General features: G+C 36.3%; 1 protein-coding gene across 3 annotated transcripts in view; it reads right to left on the reverse strand.

The window, feature by feature from the left end:
- Positions 1 to 23874, reverse strand: part of LOC140850431 (AN1-type zinc finger protein 4-like) — a 77413-nt gene that overhangs the window by 50037 nt on the left and 3502 nt on the right. For 2 of the 3 annotated variants that reach the window (XM_073241160.1, XM_073241159.1), the window contains exon 2: positions 10074 to 10368. In XM_073241160.1, coding sequence (XP_073097261.1) covers positions 10074 to 10254 — 181 coding nt within the window. In that variant the 5' untranslated portion in view covers positions 10255 to 10368. Of the gene's footprint in view, positions 1 to 10073; positions 10369 to 23874 lie in introns of those variants that run through there. The other variant, XM_073241161.1, reaches the window with a different exon arrangement.

Below are 23874 nucleotides of genomic sequence, written 5' to 3' on the forward strand. Positions count from 1 at the left end.
GAAAGTAAAATGGTGGTGGTCAGGGGCTGGAAGGAAGTGGAAAAGCAGAATTGTTCAATAGATACAGTGTGTGTCTACCACAGCAATAGAAAAAGTTCTCAACTTATAGGAACTTACCATAAAATTCTGCATCCATGGGATGCAACCACTGCATCTCAATGCTTTGATTAAACAATCGACTAAGAGGATAAGCTTCTTCCAACCAAGATATGACCAGAAAAACTTCAGCAAAAAGATTAATGTAAAGATTAGATATTTAAAAATATATAAATGTACATCTAAGACTAAAACAAAAGTGGGAATAAAGTTTGGAAGGCTAATATGATGTTAGATGACAAGTAGAAAAGATTTTCAACTTGCCACACAAAACAAACATCCAACTATATGCTGCAGGAAAAAAACACACCTAAAATAAAGTGATTCAGAAAGGCTAAAATAAGGGATGGTCAAAGGTATACAAGATATCAGAATCAAAAAGGGAGAGACGGTAGAGAGTCTGGTTAATAGGCAAAGTAGAATTCACACCTCAAAACATCAAATGTGACAATGAGGGATATTTTTTAATGCTAAAATTCATAATGGAAAAGTAACACTTACAGATATTTTTATGTACCAAAAAACAAGTGACTACCTTTATGAAACAAAAACCATAGAAGATGCAAAGAGACATCGAGGGAAATAGAACAGTAAGAGACTTTAATATACCTTTCAGTACAAATTATGCCAAGTATGAAAAAACTCATAGAGATAGAACACCTAACCAACTTAATCAATGAGACAGATCTTTATTACCCTATATAAGTAATATATCCATACTCAAGTGTTTATGGCACAAATACTGTTCAAATATTGAGTCAAAAAGAAAAGAAAATATAAGTCCTTTCCCACAAAGTGGAAATACTACAAAAAACACTCTCCGCTTGTGATGTAATAAAAGTTAAAGTTACTAACAAACAAAAAACAGAAAGACCCTTCCAACTGGAAATTAAAAGAGCTTCTATTAACCACCTCTTGGGTGAAAGCGAACATATAAAAATTACAGAATTTTTTAAAGCAATGACAATAAGAATCTAAAGTACACAGTTAAATCAGTAATAAAAGAGAATTTACAGCACCAAACACAAAGAAACTTTTTTAGAAAGCATAAGAAAAAATACAATAAAGTTAAAAGCAGAAAACAAGGTGGAAAATACAATAGCAATTAATAAATCAAAACCATAGTTTTTAAAAAGCATTAAAAAAGTGGACAAACTTCTAGCTGCCTTCACAAAGGAAAAAAAGGAAGGAAATCATAAACAAACAAGAATAGAAATGGTAATTTCCTAGGGAAGAATGTATTGACATAAATTGATGCCCGTACCAATTTCCATAGAAGAACAGGAGAATGTTACTCAGGAACTAAAGCAATAAAAACTACCAGGATAGACAGATTCAAAGGAATTCACTGAGCCTTCAAAGACAAACTAAACCCTAGGATATATGAATTTTTCAAGAGCACTGAAAATGAATGAAAACATCTTAATTTTTTTAAATGAAGAAAAATTTACTAATTTTTTTGAAGAAGCAAGTACAGCATCGACTACTAAGCCCAATAAAGACAGTACTAAAAAAAAAAAACTGAAGACTAATATTATTCATTTATAATGATATAAAAATGTATATATTACCAAATAGAATCCAATGGTAGGTCAAGAAAATAATATATTGTGACCAAGTGAGAGGTATTCCTAGATTGCAGAGTGGTTCAATTACTAAGAAATCTGTTAGTATCATCCACCACATTAACAGTACTAGGAGAAAAAAAAACACAAAACCCTATGTCCATGGGTGCTAAGAAACTCTCAGATGAAACTCAGTATTAATTCATGGTATGAAAAAAAAGTTAAGAAAATAGGAATTGAGAGTATTCTCTTAATACGTTAAAACACTAACCAGTTCCAGACACAAGTAAATTAAGTATCTTAACAGTTATCGTAAAATAGTATCTTATTTAATACTAGAGAATTTCTACTAAGATTGGGAATAAGGCAAACATGTCCACTATCTCTGCTACTATTGAACACACAGCAATAGAAATATCAGTCAATAAAATAATTAGATAAGAGAAATCAACTATAGGCCAAAGAATGGTTAAAGAAGTAGAGAATCTCTATTGTAGATGATATGATAGATAACACACACATGAAAAGATGCTCCACATTGCTAATCATCATGGAATTGCAAATTAAAACCACAATGAGATATCACCTCACACCAGTAAGGATGGCCACCATGCAAAAGACAGACAAAAACAAATGTTGGCGAAGATGTGGAGAAAGGGGAACCCTCCTACCATGCTGGTGGGAATGTAAATTAGTTCAACCATTGTGGAAACCTGTACGGAGGTTCCTCAAAAAACTAAAAATAGAAATACCATTTGACCCAGGAATTCAACTCCTAAGAATTTACCCTATGAATGTAGCAGCCCAGTTTGAAAAATACACATGCACTCCTACGTTAATCGCAGACCTATATATAACAGCCAAGAAATGGAAGCAACCTAAGTGTCCATCAGTAGATGAATGGATAAAGAAGATGTGGTACATATACACAATGGAATATTATTCAGCCATAAGAAGAAAACAAATCCTACCGTTTACAACAACATGGATGGTGCTAGAGGGTATTATGCTCAGTGAAATAAGCCAGGTGGAAAAAGACAAGTATCAAATGATTTCACTTATCTGTGGAGTATAAGAACAAAGCAAAAACTGAAGGAACAAAACAGCCAAGAATGGACTAACAGTTACCAAGGAAAGGGACTGGGAAGGATGGGTGGAAAGGCAGGGATAAGGGCAAAAAAGGGGCATTATGATTAGCAGACATAATGTGGGGATGGGCACGGGGAGGGCTGTACAACACAGAGAAGACAAGCAGTGATTCTATAACATCTTAGTACACTGATGGACAGTGACTGTATCGGGTATGTGGTGGGGACTCAATGATGGGGGGATCTAGTAACCATAATTTTGTTCATGTAATTGTAGATTAATGATATGAAAACAAAAAGAGAAATCTACTTTAAAAATAAGTAGACATATAGATTAATAAAAGCATGGGAAGAGATACATTTATTTTTTAATATACATCAAGCTGGTTTAAAAAAGTAAAGACATGGAGAAAGATATATCATGCCAACACTAATGAAATAAAGTGCCCTAATTAGTTCCAGCCATCCCACCAGGGTGGCCAGGGCACAAAGCACTACAGGACACTCCAGCTCAAGCCTACCCCAGCATTAGCCATCCTGTCAGGATGGCCCCAGCACAGAGAATACAATAACTGAAATGAAAAATACACAATAAGGAATCAAGAGCAGATTAGGGGATGCAGAAAAATGGATCAGCATATGGAAGACAGGGTAACAGAAAGCACCCAAGCTGAATAGCAAAAGAAAAAAAGAATTTTAAAAGTGGGGATAAGTTAAGAGACCTGAGGTAATATCAAACATACTAACATTTGCATTATAGGGTTCCCAGAAGAACAGAGAAAGGGGAAGAAAACTTATTTAAAGAAATAATAACTGAAAATTTCCCTATTGTGGGAAAGGGAACAGACTTCCAGTTCCAGGATGCATGGACAGACCTTAACTAGATGAATCCAAGGAGGTCCACACCAAGACACATAATAATCAAAATGACAAAGGTTAAAGATGATGAGAGAATCTTAAAAACAGCAGGAGAAAAGCAACGAGGCACTTTACAAGGGAGACTGCACAAAGCTATCAGCTTATTTTTCTGCAGAACTTGGCAGGCATTATATATCCAAACTGCTGAAAGGAAAAAACCTGCAAGCAGGAATACTACACACTACACCTGTTAAAGGTATTGTTCAGAATTGAAGGAGAGAGAGTTTCCCAGGCAGAAGCTAAAGGGGTTTATCAACACTAAACCAGCCTTACTAGGAATGTTAAAAGAACTTTGTTAAGTGGAAGAAGCCATAATTAGAAGAAAATTGTGAAAGGAAAAAAGTCACTTATGGAAACAAACATATAGTAAACATAGATAAATCATTTATAATGATAGTATGAAGGCTAAAAGTCAAAAGTAGCAAAATCAATTCTATCTAAAGAAATTAAAGGTTTCATAAAATAAAAATATGTAAAATATGACCTTACATACATATATAGTACATGGAAAGGGGAGTAAAAATGTAGTGCTTGTAGAATGTTATATATGAGCTTCATGGTAATCAAAAACTAAAAACCCGTAAAAGAGGCACAAAAAATAAAGAGAAAGAAATCCAAGCATAACACTAAAGAAAGTCAGAGAATAGAGTGAGAAAGAAAGGAATAGAGAACTACAAGAACCAGAAAACAAAACAGCAATAAGCACATAACTACCAATAATATCTTTAAATGTAAATGGTCTAAATTCTCCAAACAAAAGAAAGAGGGTGACTGAATGGAATAAAAAAAAGACACATCTATATGCTGCCTACAAGAAACCCACTTAAGACCTAAAGACACACATAGACTGAAAGTGAAGGGACTTAAAAATACATTTCATGCAAATGGAAGTGATACAGAAAGTTGGGATAGCAATACTTGTATCACACAAAATAGATTTTAAAACAAAGATTGTAACAAGAGAGTAACAAAAGCATTACATAATAATAAATGGATCAAGCATGAGACTATAATAATTGTAAATATCTATGCACCAACAAAAAAGCATCTAAATATATAAAGCAAATATTAACAGACCTAAAGGGAGAAATTGACAGTAATATAATAATAGTCGGGCACTTTAACACCCACTAATATCAATGGAGAGAGCATCCAGACAAAAGCCATAAGGTAACAGTGGCTTTTGAACAACACATTAGATCAGATTGGCTTAACAGATATATACAGATTATTGTGTCCTAAAACACCAGAATACATGCACTCTTCTTCAAGTGCATATGGAACATTCTCCAGGATAGATCATGTATTAGGTCACAAAACAAGTCTCAATGAATTGATAAAAAGAATGAAATCATATCAAACATCTTTTCCTACTACAACACTATGAAACTATAAATCAATTTTATGGGAAAAAACAAATGGAGGCTGAACAACATAGCATTTGTGGGGAAAATGAAAGTTCCTGCGGCCAGGACCCTCACCTGACCCTAAACTACTTGATGATGTAATTGGCCTACTGCTAAGCTAATGCTCCCACACCCACTGGTAATGAGCTATTACTGACTGAGTCACTATATAAAGAGCTCTGCCCAGTGCTTTTAGAGGAGGCAGAGACAGAGGTGGATTACAGACCTGCAGACTGATGGATACAGACCTGATTCTAGTGCCTGACCTACTGCCATGATAATAAAGCTGGGTATAAACTCTTTTACCCCAAGAACATTCTGTTATCTTTCTTCAGTCTCACCAAATCCATAGTGAACTTGCCCGGGCTGAAACCCTTTGGTGAGACACTATTAAACAAACAATGTGTCAAAGAAGAAATCAAAGAGGAAATAAATAACTAGACAAAAATGGAAATGGAAACACAATGGTTCAAAATGTTTGGGACACAATAGAAGTAGCTCTAAGAGGGAAGTTCATAACAATACAGGCCTACCACAGGAAACAAGAAAAATTATCAACCAGAAGAACCAAAGCCCAAAGTTAGTATAAATAAAGAAATAATAAAACCTAGAGGAGAAATAAAAGAAAGGGAGACCACTAAAGCAATAGGAAAAAAAGCCAATAAAACTAATTGCCATTTGTTTTAAAAGAAAAACAAAATTGATAAACCGTTAGCCAGACTTATTAAGAAAAAAAGAGAAAACTCAAAATCAGAAATGACAGAGAAATTACAAATAACACCTCAGAAGTTCAAAGGACTATAACAGACTATTGATAGCGGAGGTGCATGGGGAAGGCAGTATACACAGAGAAGACAAGTAGTGATTCTGTACCATCTTACTATGCTGATGGACAGTGACTGTAATGGGGCATGTGGTGTGGACTTGATAATGGGGGGAGTCTAGTAACCACAATGTTGCTCATGTAATTGTATATTAATGATACCAAAATAAAAATACATAAATAAATAAAATTTAAAAAAAAATAGAAAATAGAAAAAAAAAGACTATTGAGAAAAATTATATGCCAAAAAATTGGACAACCTAGAAGAAATGGACAAATTCCTAGAAGCATATAATTTTCCAGAACTGAATCAGGACAAAAAAAGAAAATCTTAACAAACCAATTATTAGTAATGATACTGGACTAGTAATAAAAAACCACAAACAAAAATTCAGGACCAGATGGCTTTGATTGTGAATTTGATCAATTCAATAAAAATTTAAAGAAGATTTAATATCCATCCTTCTCAAACTAATCCACAAAATAGAAGAGGAAAGAATGCTTCCAAATTCACTCAATGAGGCCAGCATTATCTGATATCAAACCAGACAAAAACACAACAAAAAGAAGCAGCAGCAGTAAAGAAAATTATAGGCCAAAATCCCTGGTGAACATAGATGCAAAAATACTCAACAAAATATTAGCAAACTGAATGAAACAATACATTAAGTAAAAGGATCATTCACCAGAATCAAGTGGAATCTAGTCCAGAGATGCAATGACGGTACAATATCCACAAATTAATCAACATGATACACAACATTATTTGATGAAAATTCAACAGCCATTCATAATAAAAACTCTCAATTAAGTGGGTTTAGTGGGAACATACCCAAACAGAATAATAGTTATATAAGACAAATCCATCTAACGTCATACTTAATGGCAAAAGCTGAAACCTTTTTCTCTAAGGTTAGGAGCAAGGCAAAGAAAACCACTCTCACAATTCTTATTCAACATAATACTCAAAGTTCCAGCCACAACAATTAAACAGGAAAAAGAAATAAAAGGTATCCAAACTGGTAACGAATAAGCAAAATTTTCACTATTTCCAGATAACATGATACTATTGACAGAAAACCCTAAAGACTCTACCTTAACAATTATTGGAACTAATAAATGAATTCAGCAGAGTTGCTGAAGGCTAAAATGTTCATGTAAAAATATGCTGTGTTTTTATATACTAATAACAAAGTAGACAAAGTAGACAAAAGATAAATTAAGAAAACAGTCCCCTTACAACTGCATCAAAAAGAATAAAATATCTAGGAATAAATTAAACCACAGAGGTGAAAACTCTGTACCCTGAAAACTCTCACACCCTGATGAAAGAAATCAAAGATAATATAAGTAAGTGGAAAAATATACCACTCTCATGGATTAGAAGAGTTAATATTGTTAAAAAGTCCACACTACCCAAAGCAATCTACAGATTAAATGCAATCCCTATGAAAATACTGATGGCATTTTTCACAAAATCCTAATAATTCTAAATTTGTATGGAACCACAAATGACCCTGCAATCTCAATAGCCAAAGCAATCTCAGGAAAGATGTACAAAGCTGGAGGTATCATAATTCTACACTTCAAACTATACTACAAAGCTATAGTAATCAAAATGGTATGGTACTAACACACTAGGCACATAGACCAATGGAATGGACTAGAGAGGCCAGAAATAAACATAAGTTTATATAGTCAACTCCACCCAAACCTGCCCACCCGGAGTTACACACAGATTAACCATTTTCCCCTGTAAAAACACAAATGTTCTACTAAATGCTTTACATTCATTAATTCATAATCCTAAGAAAAGCTCTTTGAGATAGGTACTATTATTATTCCCATTTTAAATTGGCACAACTGAGGAAAAGACATTAAATATTTTGCTCAACTAATAATCTGTAACCAGGCAGTCTAGCTTCAGTGCTCACGTCTCTTCAAAGCCCATTTAAAATCGCCATGTAGGTACTGTTCATTTCATGCTATAGCCTTGCCATTCCTAATCTGGTATTCTCTTCAAGCCTTTTTCTGCAGTTCCCTCCACTCACCCTCCTATCTCCTACTAAGCTCTAGTTCTAAAGTTACCAAAATTTACCAAAAGGAAAAGCTATCTGGCAGAGCAACCGTTTCCCTGAAGGATTAAACCAAGCAGAGTCACCTCTGCCCTCTTATCCTCCCCACTCCATATCTATTGTGAGGGTCTTTCCCATCATGTCAACCCCCAATGTAGTCCTGGGTAGAAATGGAAAGATCACCCAGAAAAGGACTAAAACTGATTTGTCATGGAGGATGCCTTCTTGAAGCCTCCTGAAGAATAGGATGACTGTCACTGCCCATGGCTGCAAGAAGTTACACGGAAGTAGGGGAACAGGAGGGAAGGAGGGGGTGAGGAGTATGAGGACGAGGAATGGCAATAGGAATTCAGATCTACTGACCACTAGTAGGGACTGAAAGTGTTCCCCACAAATTTATATCTTGAAATCTTTACCTCCCATGTGATGGTATTTGGAGACAGGGCTTTTGGGAAATAACTAGGCTTAGATGAGGTCATGGGAATGAGACCCTCATGGTGGAATCGGTGCTCTTATAAGAAGAGACGCCAGAGAGCTCATTCTTTCTCTCTGCCATCTGAGGACACAGACAGATTTCTGGTGGCCATCTACACGTCAGGAACAAAGTCCTCACCTACCCATGCTAGCACCCTTAACTCAGACTTTCACCTCCAGAACTGTGAGATAATAAATTTCTGTTGTTTAAGCCACTCAGTCTATGATAACTTTGTTATGACAGCCCCACCCAAGCTAAGAGAGTAGGAATTTTATGTATTGCCTCATTTAATTTCTAAAAAACTGCATTTGTCTTATAAATGTCTAAACTAGTCTAATAACTACAAAGTCTAAATGTCTGAACTGTCTAATAACTACAAAGCCACTGCTTTTACCCTAACAACACCTCCTCCTCCAGGGTGGACAAGAAGTCTGCATGTCAGCTCTGGTTCCAATCTATCAGTAACAAATTATTTCCCTTGGACATAATCTTCTCTTAAGATCAAATTGACTCTTCAGACATTAAGTGACCTAAATGGATGTTCTCTAAAGTGCTTTTGCTATATGGAGATTATTCAAAATGCATAAAGGGTCAGGGAGTGCAGCAAAATACAGAGATTATTTAGAACACAAGAAGGTTTTATTTTCCTTTTCTTAAAAATGCAGTATTACACCATCACATAAATAAATAAAAAATAGATCAAAGTCAAAATAAACTTTTCTCACTCCATTTTTTATCATCAAATCATTTGGGGATGCAAAAGCTTTACGTGCCATTACTGGATGGTCACTGAACATCCAGAGAAGTTAGTTACTGGAGAAGAGCAAATATTCAAAAGCTCAGATCCCAGGATCCTTGATTTTAGAAAGACAGAAAATTCCAACCCTCCTCATCCTACAATTCCCAACTTAAAACTCAACTAGAGGGCAATGCTAGTTACTGTCTTTATATTACAGCAAGTTCCAGCTGGCTCAAAAAGGCCCATTCATATTAAATAGAACAATTTAATGCTCTAGTCACTACTGGATTTTAACAACTATAAATGGCAAATACGACTTATTTCAGAAATCAGCAAAGTACAAAGGAAAAGACTAATTTTAACACACAGTAATTTATGACACTTTTCTCAAATACACAAACCACAAGAGACATTGCATAACATCCAGTATGCTTGCTATACCGAGGAAACTGCAAATATATGTAAATGTAAGCCCAAAGCTCTTCACAGAAAACCTCTGTATTACAAAAATAAGTATTCACAAAGCACTATAAAAAGGTAAACAAGCTCACTAAAAGGAATTCAATTCCTATTATCCAAGAAAAGTAACTAACTGTAAGGTAGTTACACAGAATTTGCATTCATCATAACCTGCTGAAAAACTATTTAAAAATATTATTTCATACTATTAATATGATGACAGCAATTTGCTTCAAAAGAATCCAGTACAAGAACAGGGTGGGGGAAACATACACATGCAAGCCAGATAGTTCATGAATTGATAACTGTTGAAGGAGTATATGGGGGTTGAATATATGTTTAACCTTTCTCCATAAGAAAAGTTAAAAGTCATTATACACTCTTGATGAAAAAATTTAATCCTCATATCCTGAAAATAAAGACTAGTACCTTTCAATCTTTGAATTTTTGCTTTCACAGAAATGACAGCTTCAAAGGGTGAAACTCTCAGCTCAAAACATGTTCCAGTCACTGTTTCAATGAAGAGCTTTATGGTATAGAAAGGAAGTTTGTAGTAAAATGGTCCCATGTTATCTTCATTGAAGAATGGAGGGTCTTTTCTGTTATCCATTACTTTGACTTTCCTAATTCCTCTGGACTATGTTGCAGACAACTGTATTCCAGTTCTAGCCAAGTCAGCTTTGAACATTGGTAATATGTATCATTCATGTTTTGAGTCTTGCACCTAAAAAACAAGAATATATATTTTTAAAGAAGCTTATCTGAAAGTCTCATTCCTCTATAAAGATTTTCTGAACAACTCTGGCCCATATCAATCTTCCAGACAGCCCCAGATTTCACTTTGATGCTTAGTATGTCTTATCTTGAACTTCTCCCATTTGTCTCTGAAACCACTCTCCCAGTTAGACTGAAAGATTAATAACAGATATATTCGGGATACTTTTCTGTATCCCACTAGAGCTCAAGACAGTTACTTATATATAGTACAAGATCAACAAATATTTGTTCTGTTGTTAATAATTAAACCAATGAACTTAATTTGTAGGTATATACTTGCAAGGCCTTGAAAAATTCATGCACATTTTTCTAAAACATGTAAATTGTTTTCTAACCCATACAAAGTATAACTTTATAACCATTGTACATTTGAATCACACTGGAATAGCAACCATCTTACTAGACTTCTTAAAAGTAAAAGTAGGACTCACTAAATGATCAATGAGCATTTGAGTTTCCAGAGGTTATCTATCAGTACAGCACTGAGATGAGGTTAATACTGGTAAAGGACACTAGACATAATCCCTACAGGCACATACAGTTACTTAATGAGTATGAGAGACAAACACACCAACAGAAGTCCTGAGATAAATTACAAGTATATGATCAGGAGACTAGGAATTACAAAACTGATAAATTGCTATTAATCAGTGAAAACGTTGTTAAAAGGGTCTTGAAAAACTTAAACTACAAGGACAGATGGATGATTCACATCTTCCTGGACAGGTAGGTAAATCCTTTTATTAGCCATATCTAGATATAATTGACATACCATAAAATTCACCCTTTCAGTCTAACATTTACTAGGCTTTAGTATGCTCACGGAACTGTACAACTATCACCACAATCATTTTTAGAATATTTTCACCACCCCAAAAGGAGCCCCATACTCTAGACATCACACCCAAATTCTCCTTTGCCTTCTCAGCCCTAAGCAACCACTAATAAACTTTCTGTCTCTATAATTTTGCCTATTGTGTACATGTCACATAAACAAATCATGCAATGTCATCTTTTGTGACTGTCTTCTTTCACTTACTATAATGTCTTCAACGTTCTTCCATGTTCTAAGATGTATCAGTACTTCATTCTTTCTTATTGCTGAATAATAGTCCATTGTATAGATATACCACTTTTATCCAGCCATCAGTTGATTGGTATTTTGGGTTATTTGCAATTTTTGGTTATTATGAATAATGGTATGAAAACATTCAATTAGAAGTTTTTGTGTGGACATGTTTTCCTTTCTCTTCCATACAGACCTAGGAATGGAATTGCTGAGTTATGTGGTTTAACTCCATATTTACAATTTGTGAACTACCAAACTTCCAGAGATGGTCTAAACCATTTTACATTCCCACCAATAAATGAGGGTGCTGACTTCTCCGCGTCCTTGTAGATACTTTTTGTCTTTTTGTTAAATTAAAGCCATCTTAGTGGGTGTGGGACTGCATCTTATTGTGGTTGTGATTTGCCTTTCTCTGATGACTAATGATGTTGATCATCTTTTCATGGGCTTATTTGCCATCTGTATACCTTCTTTACATAAATGTCTATTCAGAAAATCTGTTTAGATTCTTTGTCCATTTTTAATTGGGTTGTCTTTTCATTATTGAGTTGTAAGGATTTTTTAAAAAATGTTTTCTAGATATAAGCCTCTTAACAGATATAGGAATCACAAAAATTTTCCCCAGTTTTTGTGGGTTGCCTTTTAACTTTCTTGATGGTGTCCTCTGAAGCATGTAAGTTTTTTATTTTAATGAAGACCAATTTGGCTATTTTTCTTTTGTTCCTTGTGCTTTTGGTGTCATATTTTAATGGCTCTGCCTAATCCAGGGTAACAAAGATCTAGTTGTATATATTTTCCTAAGAATTGTATAGTTTTAGCTTTTATGTTTACGTCTATAGGCCACTTTGAGTTTATTTTTGTGGATGGTGTAAAATGGGGTCCAGCTTTATTCTTTTACAAGTAAATAGCCAGTTGTCCCAGCACCATTTGTTGGAAAGACTACACTCTTTTCACAGAATTGTCTTGTCATCCCTGTTGAAAACCACCTGATCATAAGTGTGAGGATTTATTCTCGTCCCTTGATTCCATTCCACTGATCTATGTCTACCCTTACGCCACTACCATACTGTCTTCACAGCTTTGCACTAAGTTTTGAAATCAGGAAGTGTGAGTCCTCTAATTTTTTTTTCTCTTTCAAAACTGTAGGCTATTCTGAGTCCTTTGAATTCCCATATTCAAAGGGATCACCTTGTCTACTTTGCAAAACACTGGTTTGGATTTTAATAAGGACTGTGTTGAGTCTGTAAATTAATCTGGAGAGTATGGCCATCTTGACAATATTAAACCTTCTAATCCATGGATGTGATGCGATGTCTTTCAGTTTACTTATAACTTTAATTGCTTTCAATGATGTTTTAAGAGAACAAATTTTGCATTAAAAAATATATTCCAAGAATTTTATTCTTTTTGATGTTACTATAGAGAAGGCATTGTGTTTCATTTTCATACTGATCACTGCTAGTGTATAGAAATACAGCTGATTTTAATATATTGGTCTTGATCACTGTAACCTTGCTTGGACTCATTGGTTCTAGGTTTTTTTAAATAGATTCCTTAGGATTTTCTACATACAAGTTCATGTCAAACAAATACATGTTTATACTTCCTTTCCAACCTTGATGCTCTTCATCTCCTTTTCTTACCAATTGCCCTGCACAGAATCTCCTATGCAAGGTTGAATAGAAAAGGTGACAGCAGACATCTTTGTCTTCTTCCTGATTGTAGGGGGAATTCATTCAGTCTATCACTGTAAGGCATGATTTTAGCTATGGAGTTTTCAGGGATAATCTTTATCAAACTGAGGACATTCCTTTCCATTCCTAGTTTGCTTAAGTGTCTGCTTTTATTTTATCACAGAGTATTGAATTTTGCCAAATACTTTCCCTTACAGTGTCTGTTGAGATGATGATGTCTTGTCTCTTATATTATTAATGTGGTGTATAACATTGATTAATTATTGTTAATTCATTTTATTATCATTAATCTATAATTACATGAAGAACGTTATGGTTACTAGACTCCCCCCTTCACCAAGTCCCCCCCAACAAATCCCATTACAGTCACTGTCCATCAGCGTAGTAAGATGCTGTAGACTCACTACTTGTCTTCTTTGTGCTGCACATTCCTCCCTATGTCCCCCCCCCCACATTATACATGCTAATCGTCAGGCCCCCTTTGTTTTTCCCTGCCCTTATCCCTCCCTTCCCACCCCTCCTGCCCAGTCCCATTCCCGTTGGTAACTGTTAGTCCATTCTTGGGTTCTGTGATTCTGCTGCTGTTTCGTTCCTTCAGTTTTTCTTTGTTCTTATAATCCACATATGAGTGAAATCATTTGGTACTTGTCTTTCTCCACCTGGCTTATTTCACTGAGCATAACACCCTCTAGCTTCATCCAGGTTGTTGCAAATGGGAATTTGTTTTCTTCTTATGGCTGAATAATATTCCATTGTGTATATGTACCACATCTTCTTTATCCATTCATCTACTGATGGACACTTAGGTTGCTTCCATTTCTTGGGTATTGTAAATTGTGCTACGATAAACATAGGGATAGGGGTGCATCTGTCTTTTTCAAACTGGAGTGCTGCATTCTTAGGGTAAATTCCTGGGAGTGGAATTCCTGGGTCAAATGGTATTTCTATTTTGAGCTCTTTGAGGAACCTCCATACTGCTTTCCACAATGGTTGAACTAATTTGCATTCCCACCAGCAGTGCAGGAGGATTCCCTTTTCTCCGCAACCTCGTCAACATTTGTTGTTGTTTGTCTTTTGGATGGTGGTGATCCTTACTGGTGTGAGGTGATATCTCATTGTGGTTTTAATTTGCATTTCTCTGATGACAAGCAATGTGGATCATTTTTTCATGTGTCTGTTGGCCATCTGAATTTCTTCTTTGGAGAACTGTCTGTTCAGCTTCTCTGCCCATTTTTAAATTGGATTATTTGCTTTTTGTTTGTTGAGGTGCATCAGCTCTTTATATATTCTGGATGTCAACCCTTTATCGGATCTGTCATTTATGAATATATTCTCCCATACTGTAGGATACCTTTTTGTTCTATTGATGGTGTCCTTTGCTGTACAGAAGGTTTTCAGCTATATAGTCCCACTTCTTCATTTCTGCTTTTGTTTCCCTTGCCTGGGGAGATATGTTCATGAAGAGGTCACTCATGTTTATGTCCAAGAGATTTTTGCCTATGTCTTTTCTAAGAGTTTTATGGTTGCATGACTTACATTCATGTCTTTGATGCATTTAGAATTTACTTTTGTGTATGGGGTTAGACAATGATGCAGTTTCATTCTCTTACATGTAGCTGTCTCAGTTTTGCCAGCATCATCTCTTGAAGAGACTGTCATTTCCCCATTGTATGTCCATGGCCCCTTTATCATATATTAATTGACCATATGTTTGGGTTAGTATCTGGGATCTCTATTCTTTTCTAGTGGACTGTGGCTCTGTTCTTGTACCACTACCAAACTGTCTTGATTACTGTGGCACTGTAGCTTGAAGTTGGGGAGTGAGATGCTCCCCACTTTATTCTTCCTTCTCAGGATTGCTTTGGCTATTCGATCTTTGGTGTTTCCATATGAATTTTTGAACTATTTGTTCTAGTTCGTTGGAGAATGTTGTTGGTAATTTGATAGGGATTGCATCAAATCTGTATATTGCTTTGGGTAGGATGGCCATTTTGACAATATTAATTCTTCCTAGCCAAGAGCATGGGATGAGTTTCCATTTGTTAGTGTCCTCTTTAATTTCTCTTAAGAGTGTCTTATAATTTTCAGGGTATAGGTCTTTCACTTCCTTTGTTAGGTTTATTCTTAAGTATTTTATTCTTTTTGATGCAATTGTGAATGGAACTGTTTTCCTGAGTTCTCTTTCTATTAGTTCATTGTTAGTGTATAGGAAAGCCACAGATTTCTGTGTGTTAATTTTGTGTCCTGCAACTTTGCTGTATTCCGATATCAGTTCTAGTAGTTTTGGAGTGGAGTCTTTAGGGTTTTTTATGTACAATATTATGTCATCTGCAAATAGTGACAGTTTAACTTCTTCTTTACCAATCTGGATTCCTTGTATTTCTTTGTTTTGTCTAATTGCCATGGCTAGGACCCCCAGTACTATGTTGAATAACAGTGGGGAGAGTGCGCATCCCTGTCTTGTTTCCGATCTCAGAGGAAAAGCTTTCAGCTTTTCACTGTTCAGTATGATGTTGGCTGTGGTTTATCATATATGGCCTTTATTATGTTGAGGTACCTGCCCTCTATACCCATTTTGTTCAGAATTTTTATCATGAATGGATGTTGAATTTTGTAGAATGCTTTTTCAGCATCTATGGAGATGATCATGTGTTTTTTGTCCTTCTTTTTGTTTATGTGGTGGATGATGTTGATGGACTTTTGGATGTTGTACCATCCTTGCATCCCTGGGATGAATCCCACTTGGTCATGGTGTATGATCCTTTTGATGTATTTTTGAATTCGGTTTGCTAATTTTTTTTTAGTATTTTTGCATCTATACTCATCAGGGATACTGGTCCGTAGTTTTCTTTTTTGGTGGGGTCTTTGCCTGGTTTTGGTATTAGGGTGATGTTGGCTTCATAGAATGAGTTTGGGAGTATTCCCTCCTCTTCTATTGTTTGGAAAACTTTAAGGAGAATGAGTATTGTATCTTCTCTGTATGTCTGATAAAATTCTGAGGTAAATCCTTCTGGCCCCGGGGGTTTTGTTCTTGGGTAGTTTTTTGATTACTGCTTCAGTTTCTTTGCTGTTAATTGGTTTGTTTAGATTTTGTGTTTCTTCCTTGGTCAGTCTTGAAAGGTTGTATTTTTCTAGGAAGTTGTTCATTTCTTCTAGGTTTTCCAGCTTGTTAGCATATAGGTTTTTATAGTAGTCTCTAATAATTCTTTGTATTTCTGTTGGGTCTGACGTGATGTTTCCATTCTCATTTTTTATTCTCTTTTTCTCTTAATAAGTCTGGCTAGAGGCTTATCTACTTTGTTTATTTTCTCAAAGAACCAGCTCTTGGTTTCATTGATTTTTTTCTCTTGTTTTTTTCTTCTCAATTTTATTTATTCCTTCTCTACTCTTTATTATGTCCCTCCTTCTGCTGACTTTAGGACTCATTTGTTCTTCTTTCTCCAATTTTGATAATTGTGTCTTTAGACTATTCACTTGGGTTTGTTCTTACTTCTTTAAATATGCCTGGATTGCTATATACTTTCCTCTTAAGACTGCTTTCGCTGCATCCCACAGAAATTGGGGCTTTGTGTTGTTGTTGTTGTCATTTGTTTCCATATATTGCTTGATCTCCATCTTAATTAGGTTGTTGATCCATTGATTATTTAGTAGCATGTTGTTAAGCCTGCATGTGTTTGTGGGCCTTTTTATTTCTTTGTACAATTTATGTACAAGTTCTATACCTTTGTAGTCTGAAAAGTTGTTTGGTAGAATTTCAATCTTTCTGAATTTACTGAGGCTTTTTTTGTGGCCTAGTATGTGGTCTATTCTGGAGAATGTTCCATGTGCACTTGAGAAGAAAGTGTACCCTGTTGCTTTTGGATGTACAGTTCTATAGATGTCTATTAGGTCCATCTGTTCTAGTGTGTTGTTCAGTGCCTCCGTGTCCTTACTTATTTTCTGTCTGGTGGATCTGTCCTTTGGAGTGAATTGTGTGTTGGAGTCTCCTAAAATGAATGCATTGCATTCTATTTCCTCCTTTAGTTCTGTTACTGTTTGTTTCACATATGCTGGTGTTCCTGTGTTGGGTGCATATATACTTATAATGGTTATATCCCCTTGTTGGACTGACCCCTTTATCATTATGTAATGTCCTTCTTTATCTCTTATTACTTTCTTTGTTTTGAAGTCCATTTTGTCTGATCCTAGTACTACAACACCTGCTTTTGTCTCCCTATTGTTTGCATGAAATATCTTTTCCATCCCTTGACTTTTAGTCTGTGCATGTCTTTGGGTTTTAGGTGAGTCTCTTGTAAGCAGCAGATAGATGGGTCTTGTTTTTTTATTCATTCAGTGACTCTATGTCTTTTGATTGGTGCATTCAGTCCATTTACATTTAGGGTGATTATAGATAGGTATGTACTTATTGCCATTTCAGGCATTCGATTCATTGTTACCAAAGGTTCCAGGTTACTTTCTTACTATCTGAGAGTCTAACTTAACTCACTTAGTATGCTGTTACAAACACAATCTAAAGCTTCTTTTCTATTTCTTCTCCTTTTTCTTCCTCCTTCATTCTTTATATATTAGGTATCAAATTCTGTACTTTTTGTCTATCCCTTGATTAACTTTGAAGATAGTTAATTTAATTTTGCATTTGCTTTGTAATTAGTTGCTCTACTTTCTTTACTGTGGTTTTCTTACCTCTGGTGACAGCTATTAAACCTTAGGAACACTTCCATCTATAGCAGTCCCTCCAAAATAGACTGTAGGTTTGTGGGAGGTAAATTCTCTCAGTTTTTGCTTATCTGGAAATTGTTTCATCCCTCCTTCAAATTTAAATGATAATCTTGCCAGATAAAGTAATCTTGGTTCCAGGCCCTTCTGCTTCATGGCATTAAATACATCATGCCACTCCCTTCTGGCCTGTAAGGTTTCTGCTGAGAAGTCTGATGATAGCCTGATGGGCTCTTCTTTGTATGTGATCTTATTTCTGTCTCTGGCTGCCTTTAACATTCTGTCCTTATCCTTGATCTTTCCCATTTTAATTACTATGTGGCTTGGTGTTGTCTTCCTTGGGTCCCTTGTGTTGGGAGAGCTGTGGATCTCCATGGCCTGAGAGACTATCTCCTTCCCCATACTGGGGAAGTTTTCAGCAACTACCTCCTCAAAGACACTTTCTATTCCTTTCTCTCTCTCTTCTTCTTCTGGTATCCCTATAATGCGAATATTGTTCCGCTTGGATTGGTCACACAGTTCTCTCAATATTCGTTCATTTTTAGAGATCCTTTTTTCTCTCTGTGCCTCATCTTCTTTGTATTCCTCTTCTGTAGTTTCTATTTCATTTATTGTCTCCTCCACCATATCCAACCTGCTTTTAATATGCTTCATCGTGCTCTTCAACGATTGCATCTCCAACCTGAATTCATTCCTGAGTTCTTGGATGTCTTTCTGTACCTCCATTAGAATGTTGGTGATTTTTATTTTGAACTCCTTTTCAGGAAGAGTCATGAGGTCCATATCATTTAAATCTTTCTCAGGAGTTGTATTAATAATTTTACTCTGGACAAAGTTCCTTTGGCATTTCATGTTTGTATATGGTGCCCTCTAGTGTCCAGAAGCTCCACTCTGGAGCTGGTCAGCCCCTGAAGCAGTGTCGGGGGTCGCAGGGAAGTGGTACTGGTGCCTAGGGGGAGGAAAGAGCTGTTCCTCACCTCCCGGCTGCTGTGCCTGTCTCCACTGCCTGAGCCAGTGGGCCGGTCACACAGGTATAAGTTTTTGTCCCAGAGCATTTGAATATGGATCCCTGCTTGCCACAAGTGGCCAGAATCCCAGTCTCCCCCAGGAACTCTGCCTGTATTAACTTTCCAACCTGGTAGTCATGCGAGTCATATGAAAGCACCATGAAATGTAGGTTTGTGCTCCCAGAGCAGATCTCCAGAGCTAGGTATTCAAAAGTCCCAAGCCTTCCACTCCCTCCCTGCTCTGTTTCTCTTCCTCCCACTGGTGAGCTGGGGTGGGAGAAGGGGGGAAGGGCTTGGGTCCTGCTGAGTGACAGCTCTGGTACATTACCCCATTCAGTGAGGACTGCTCCCTTCTCCAGGTGTATGCAGTCTGACGCCATCCTCTTTGCTGTTGCTCTCTCAGGATTAGTTGCGCCAACTATATTTTCTAATTGTATCCAGTTTTAGGAGGAAGACTCTGTCTCTCCTCTCATGTCGCCATGTTTTCTAACATTAACTTTTATATGTTGTACCAACATTGCATTCTGGAATATATTCTATCTCTAAAAGCCACATAGTCCTTCACATATGCTGCTAGATTTGGTTTAGTATTTTTTGAGGATTTTTGTGACTATACCATAAGAGATACCTCGTTTTCTTTATGCCTTTGTCTGGTTTTGGCATCAAGGTACTATTGACCTCATAGAATGAATTGGGAAGTATTCCCCAGAGATGTGTAAGTTTTGAAATGTATTTTAGATTGGGTAAAGTCTCACAAAGAGAATAAGATAGTAGTAAGTAGAATCTAGGTGCACAGAAAGTGAACACTAGGGAAATACAGGATTCAAGAAGAAAAATTGGAGGTGAATAAAGTTTTACATTTCCTTTTTTGGCTAAAGGATATGAGATATCACTAAAGTGATGCAATTTGCATAGCAATGTATCTAAAGGAGCAGTTATTTTTAAAAGATTGTGTTTGACTAATAACCTACATCTCCATTCCAAAGGCATGATACTTCATGCACATCTGAAATCTGGACACTAGACAGACACCTGAAATCCAGCATAGGCAAAACTAATCATCTTTCCCACAAATCTACTTGTCCTACAGTCTCCATCTTGGTAAAGAGCACCACCATCAACGTAGTCACTCAAACCAGAATACTAAGAATCATTTTAGATATTTTCTCCCTCCCCAAAATACCCAGAAGTGATCAATCCTAGCAGTACAATTCTTTCTTAATATTTCTGTAATATGCTACCCTTTCTATCCACACTGATTAGGGTTTAGTTCAGGTCTTCATTAGCTCTCAACTGAGCAATTTTAAAAGTCTAGATACGATCCCTGACTACTGTCCTTTATTCTTCTAATACATTCTCTATAATGCGAACAGTTATCTTTTCTTAAAAAGAAAGTTCAGTGAAAAGTGGATTAGGGTATCACACATTTCGAAAATGATTTTACTCTCAATTATCTACATTCAAGCACAAGGAAAGGTCACACAAAGTTCTAGAAATATTTTATATGTGACTTTGGAAAGCAATGCAGTGAAACCACTAACGCGTACTAAAGGAGGGAAATGAACCCAAGTTAGTATAAAACCTGAATTTTTTTCCCTTCAAATACTTTACCCCACTGCATAAAAACTGAACAGAAAGTAGAGTTCCCAAATACTCCTGGCCCCACACATGCACAGCCTCCCCACTGTTGGTTACAATCAACCACCCTATGCTGACTCATCATGATCACCGAAGACCACAGTTTACATTAAGGGTAGTTTTTGGTGTTGTGCATTCTACTGGATTGGACAGCGTATAATGACGGATCCATCATGTTATGGTATGATATGGAGTGTTTCCACTGCCCTAAAAATCATGTATTTCACCTATTCATCCCTTCCTCCCACCAATCCCTGGCAACCACTGATCTTTTTACCATCCCCATAATTTGCCTTTTCCAGAAAGTCATATAGTTGGAATCATACAGCATGTAGACAGCCTTTTCAGATTGGTTTCTTTCCTTTAGTAATATGCATTTAAGTTTCCTCTGGATCTTTTCATGGATTGATAGCTCATTTCTTTACAGCATAGGATAATATTCCATTGTCTGAATGTACTACTATTTACTTATCCATTTACCTACTGAAGGACACATCTTGATTGCTTCCAAGTTTTGGCAATTATGAAGAAAACTGCTATAAATGTCCACATGCAAGTCTTTGTATAGACATAAATTTTCAACTTCTGCGGATATACATTTCCAACAAGAATGACTGCTGCCTCTTACAATATGTTTTCTAAAAAAACTGTGAAGTGTTTTCCAAAGTGGATGTACCATTTTGCATTCCCACCAGCAATGAATAAGAGTTCCTATTGCTCCATATCCCTGCCAGCACTTGATGTTATTAGTGTTCTGGATTTTGGCCATTCTAACAGGCATACATGTAGACGTAGCTCATTGTTTTAATTTGCATTTCCCTAATGACATATGTTGTGGAGCAGTTATCTTTGTAAAATGTAGAACTGATTGTGTTATTTCTTCGCTCATAGCCCTACGATGGTTTCCCACTGTCTACAGAATAAAATTCAGACTCCTTAGAAATGCTCTTAAGATCATGAACTTCACCTTCCAGACCCATTTTATTTATACACATCTCATCCCATGTGTACCACCTCTGTACTTCAGTCATTTGCACCTGCAGCTTCAGAACACATCAGCCTCTTTACCATTGCTCCTGCTTTGCTCCACCACCCACCATCCCCAGGCTTAGCTACCTAACAAGCACCTAATCATCTTTCAAGATTCAGCTCAAGTAGCAACTATTTCACAAAGCCTATTACGGTTGCTCTCTTTTGCACGCCTACCTATCATATATTGCACCCGTTACAACTAATTTCAATTTTTTTTTTGAAAATAGACTTTATCAAGTCTACTTGTGGAAACAAAATTGGTGAAGTATGCACATTTTTAAGGTTTTTAAGAATTTTGCTAAATTAGCCACCTGAACAAAACTTCTATCACCACTGTTAGAGACCCATTTCCCAACACTCTAGTCAATACCAGTTACTATGCAAAACAAAATCCTTGCCAGTTTGACCAGGGAAGAATATATTTACTATATGTAAATTTGTCTGTCTTTGATTACCAGTGAGGTGGAATAATTTTTCAAGTGGTTACTGGTCATTTATGTTTCTTGAGAAACAGCACAGCACCTTGACTGTGTCTTGTTAAAGAATTACGTTTGCATATGACAAACTCCCACTTAACCAGTGAGAATTTTGAGTCTTCCTCTCTGCCTGAGCACCAGTCTGTCCCACAACTGGTTGCAGTACTTTTTAGTTGAGTATCACAGTCACCTGATACTCTGCAGTGAATTTTTTTTACAACCAGTTTCATTTTTAACATGTTTTTTATACTCTACTGAACTATAAGTTACTTAAAGGAAGGACCAATTCTGACTTACCAGCCTATCACCTTGCACACCAGTTCTGTTACATGGTACTCGTTAAAGATTTGTTCAAATAAAGAGTAAATAAATATTCAATCTCTCAACTGATACTTAAAACAAACCTGTGACATACGTAAGGTATCATCCCTGTTGTAGAGATGAAGGAATGTTTGCTTATGCTCCAGAAGTTAGTTTGGAGGAGTGCTGATTTCCCATGGGAATCTGTTATGATTCACTCCAAATTAAGTCCACCAAAGTTTATCCAGGTCATAACATACATGCACATACAGAGATTTCTGCAATAGTGTGAATTTTTATAACACTAATTGGATTATTAATCAGGGAACCTGAATTGCACTGTGCAGACTGCCAGTGGTTCTAAAGAGTTGGCCTCACAGGAAGACAAGTTTTGTCACTGCCAGTACAACTGCTCTGAGTGCTGTTACACTATCAAAATAATGAGTAAATATAATAATACAAAGCACCATGCTAATACTGCTGGTGATAGGGGTAAAAAGGTCATTACTCTTAAATAAATGGCTATATTATTTAGGTTTTATTTCTTATACCTTTAATACATTGAAACGCCTGTAGGAAAACTGAGTTTGTACACAGCTAATCCCTAACACCTCTTCTTGACCCCTCACGGAAACCGGTTTTACAGTATGATTAGGATAACATGTGGATTCTTAAGAATATACTTATCATACTGTATTATATTTTAAATAAGAATGTACTACAGAATTATCAGAGTCTGTTCCCCCAAAGCCAACAGGACTCCCACCTACACAGCAGCAGCTCTAGCAACACAAGTCAGGGGTCAGGAATGCTGAAATCACCATTACAGAAATAAAAGCATGGGTGACCAGGGCTTGCTTTTAGAGACAGAAGATAAAAGGAGCATTTCCTTCACACAGTATTCTCCCACAGCAATACCCTGAATATAATAAACAAGCCGGGAGTGGGAGAAGGTAACAGAATGAGAGATTTGGATGTCTTTCACCTATCACAAGAATAGGTAAAGTAACTACGGGCTGAAAGAAAGACAGCTGCCTAGTACAGCACTAACTGCAACAGAACACCCACCGTAAATTTGGCGTTTCAAATACCCAAAGGAAGCAAGGTTGGTAACCAAATGTAAAACTGAAATGTATGCCTAGAAAACAGTTACACTTTTCAGCAGTACACATCACCGTAACAGAGGACAAAATGAGGCCATGAAATCTGGTTAAGCCAGGCTGGAACACTAGACGACAGCAGAGGAGCAAATGGAAGCTCCAGCAGGTCAAAGACCTGGCTAGTATTAAAAGGTGGGTTTATAGATAGCTTCTGCAGTCGTGTGTGGTCATGCTAGACAGCATATTACAGAATCCCATGATGTTAGAAAAGAAAGGGCAATGAAGACTCAAAGACAGGATTGGAAATGATGCACGAACAAGAACAAGAACAGCTAATTTATGGGAGAGGAAGAGGCAGATGGCTGGTAAAGAGAAAAGTACTTCTGGAATTTTTACCAATTATTTAAAAAATAGATAGTTA

Source organism: Manis javanica, chromosome 7 (genome assembly GCF_040802235.1).
Source record: "Manis javanica isolate MJ-LG chromosome 7, MJ_LKY, whole genome shotgun sequence".
Classification (NCBI taxonomy): domain Eukaryota; kingdom Metazoa; phylum Chordata; class Mammalia; order Pholidota; family Manidae; genus Manis; species Manis javanica.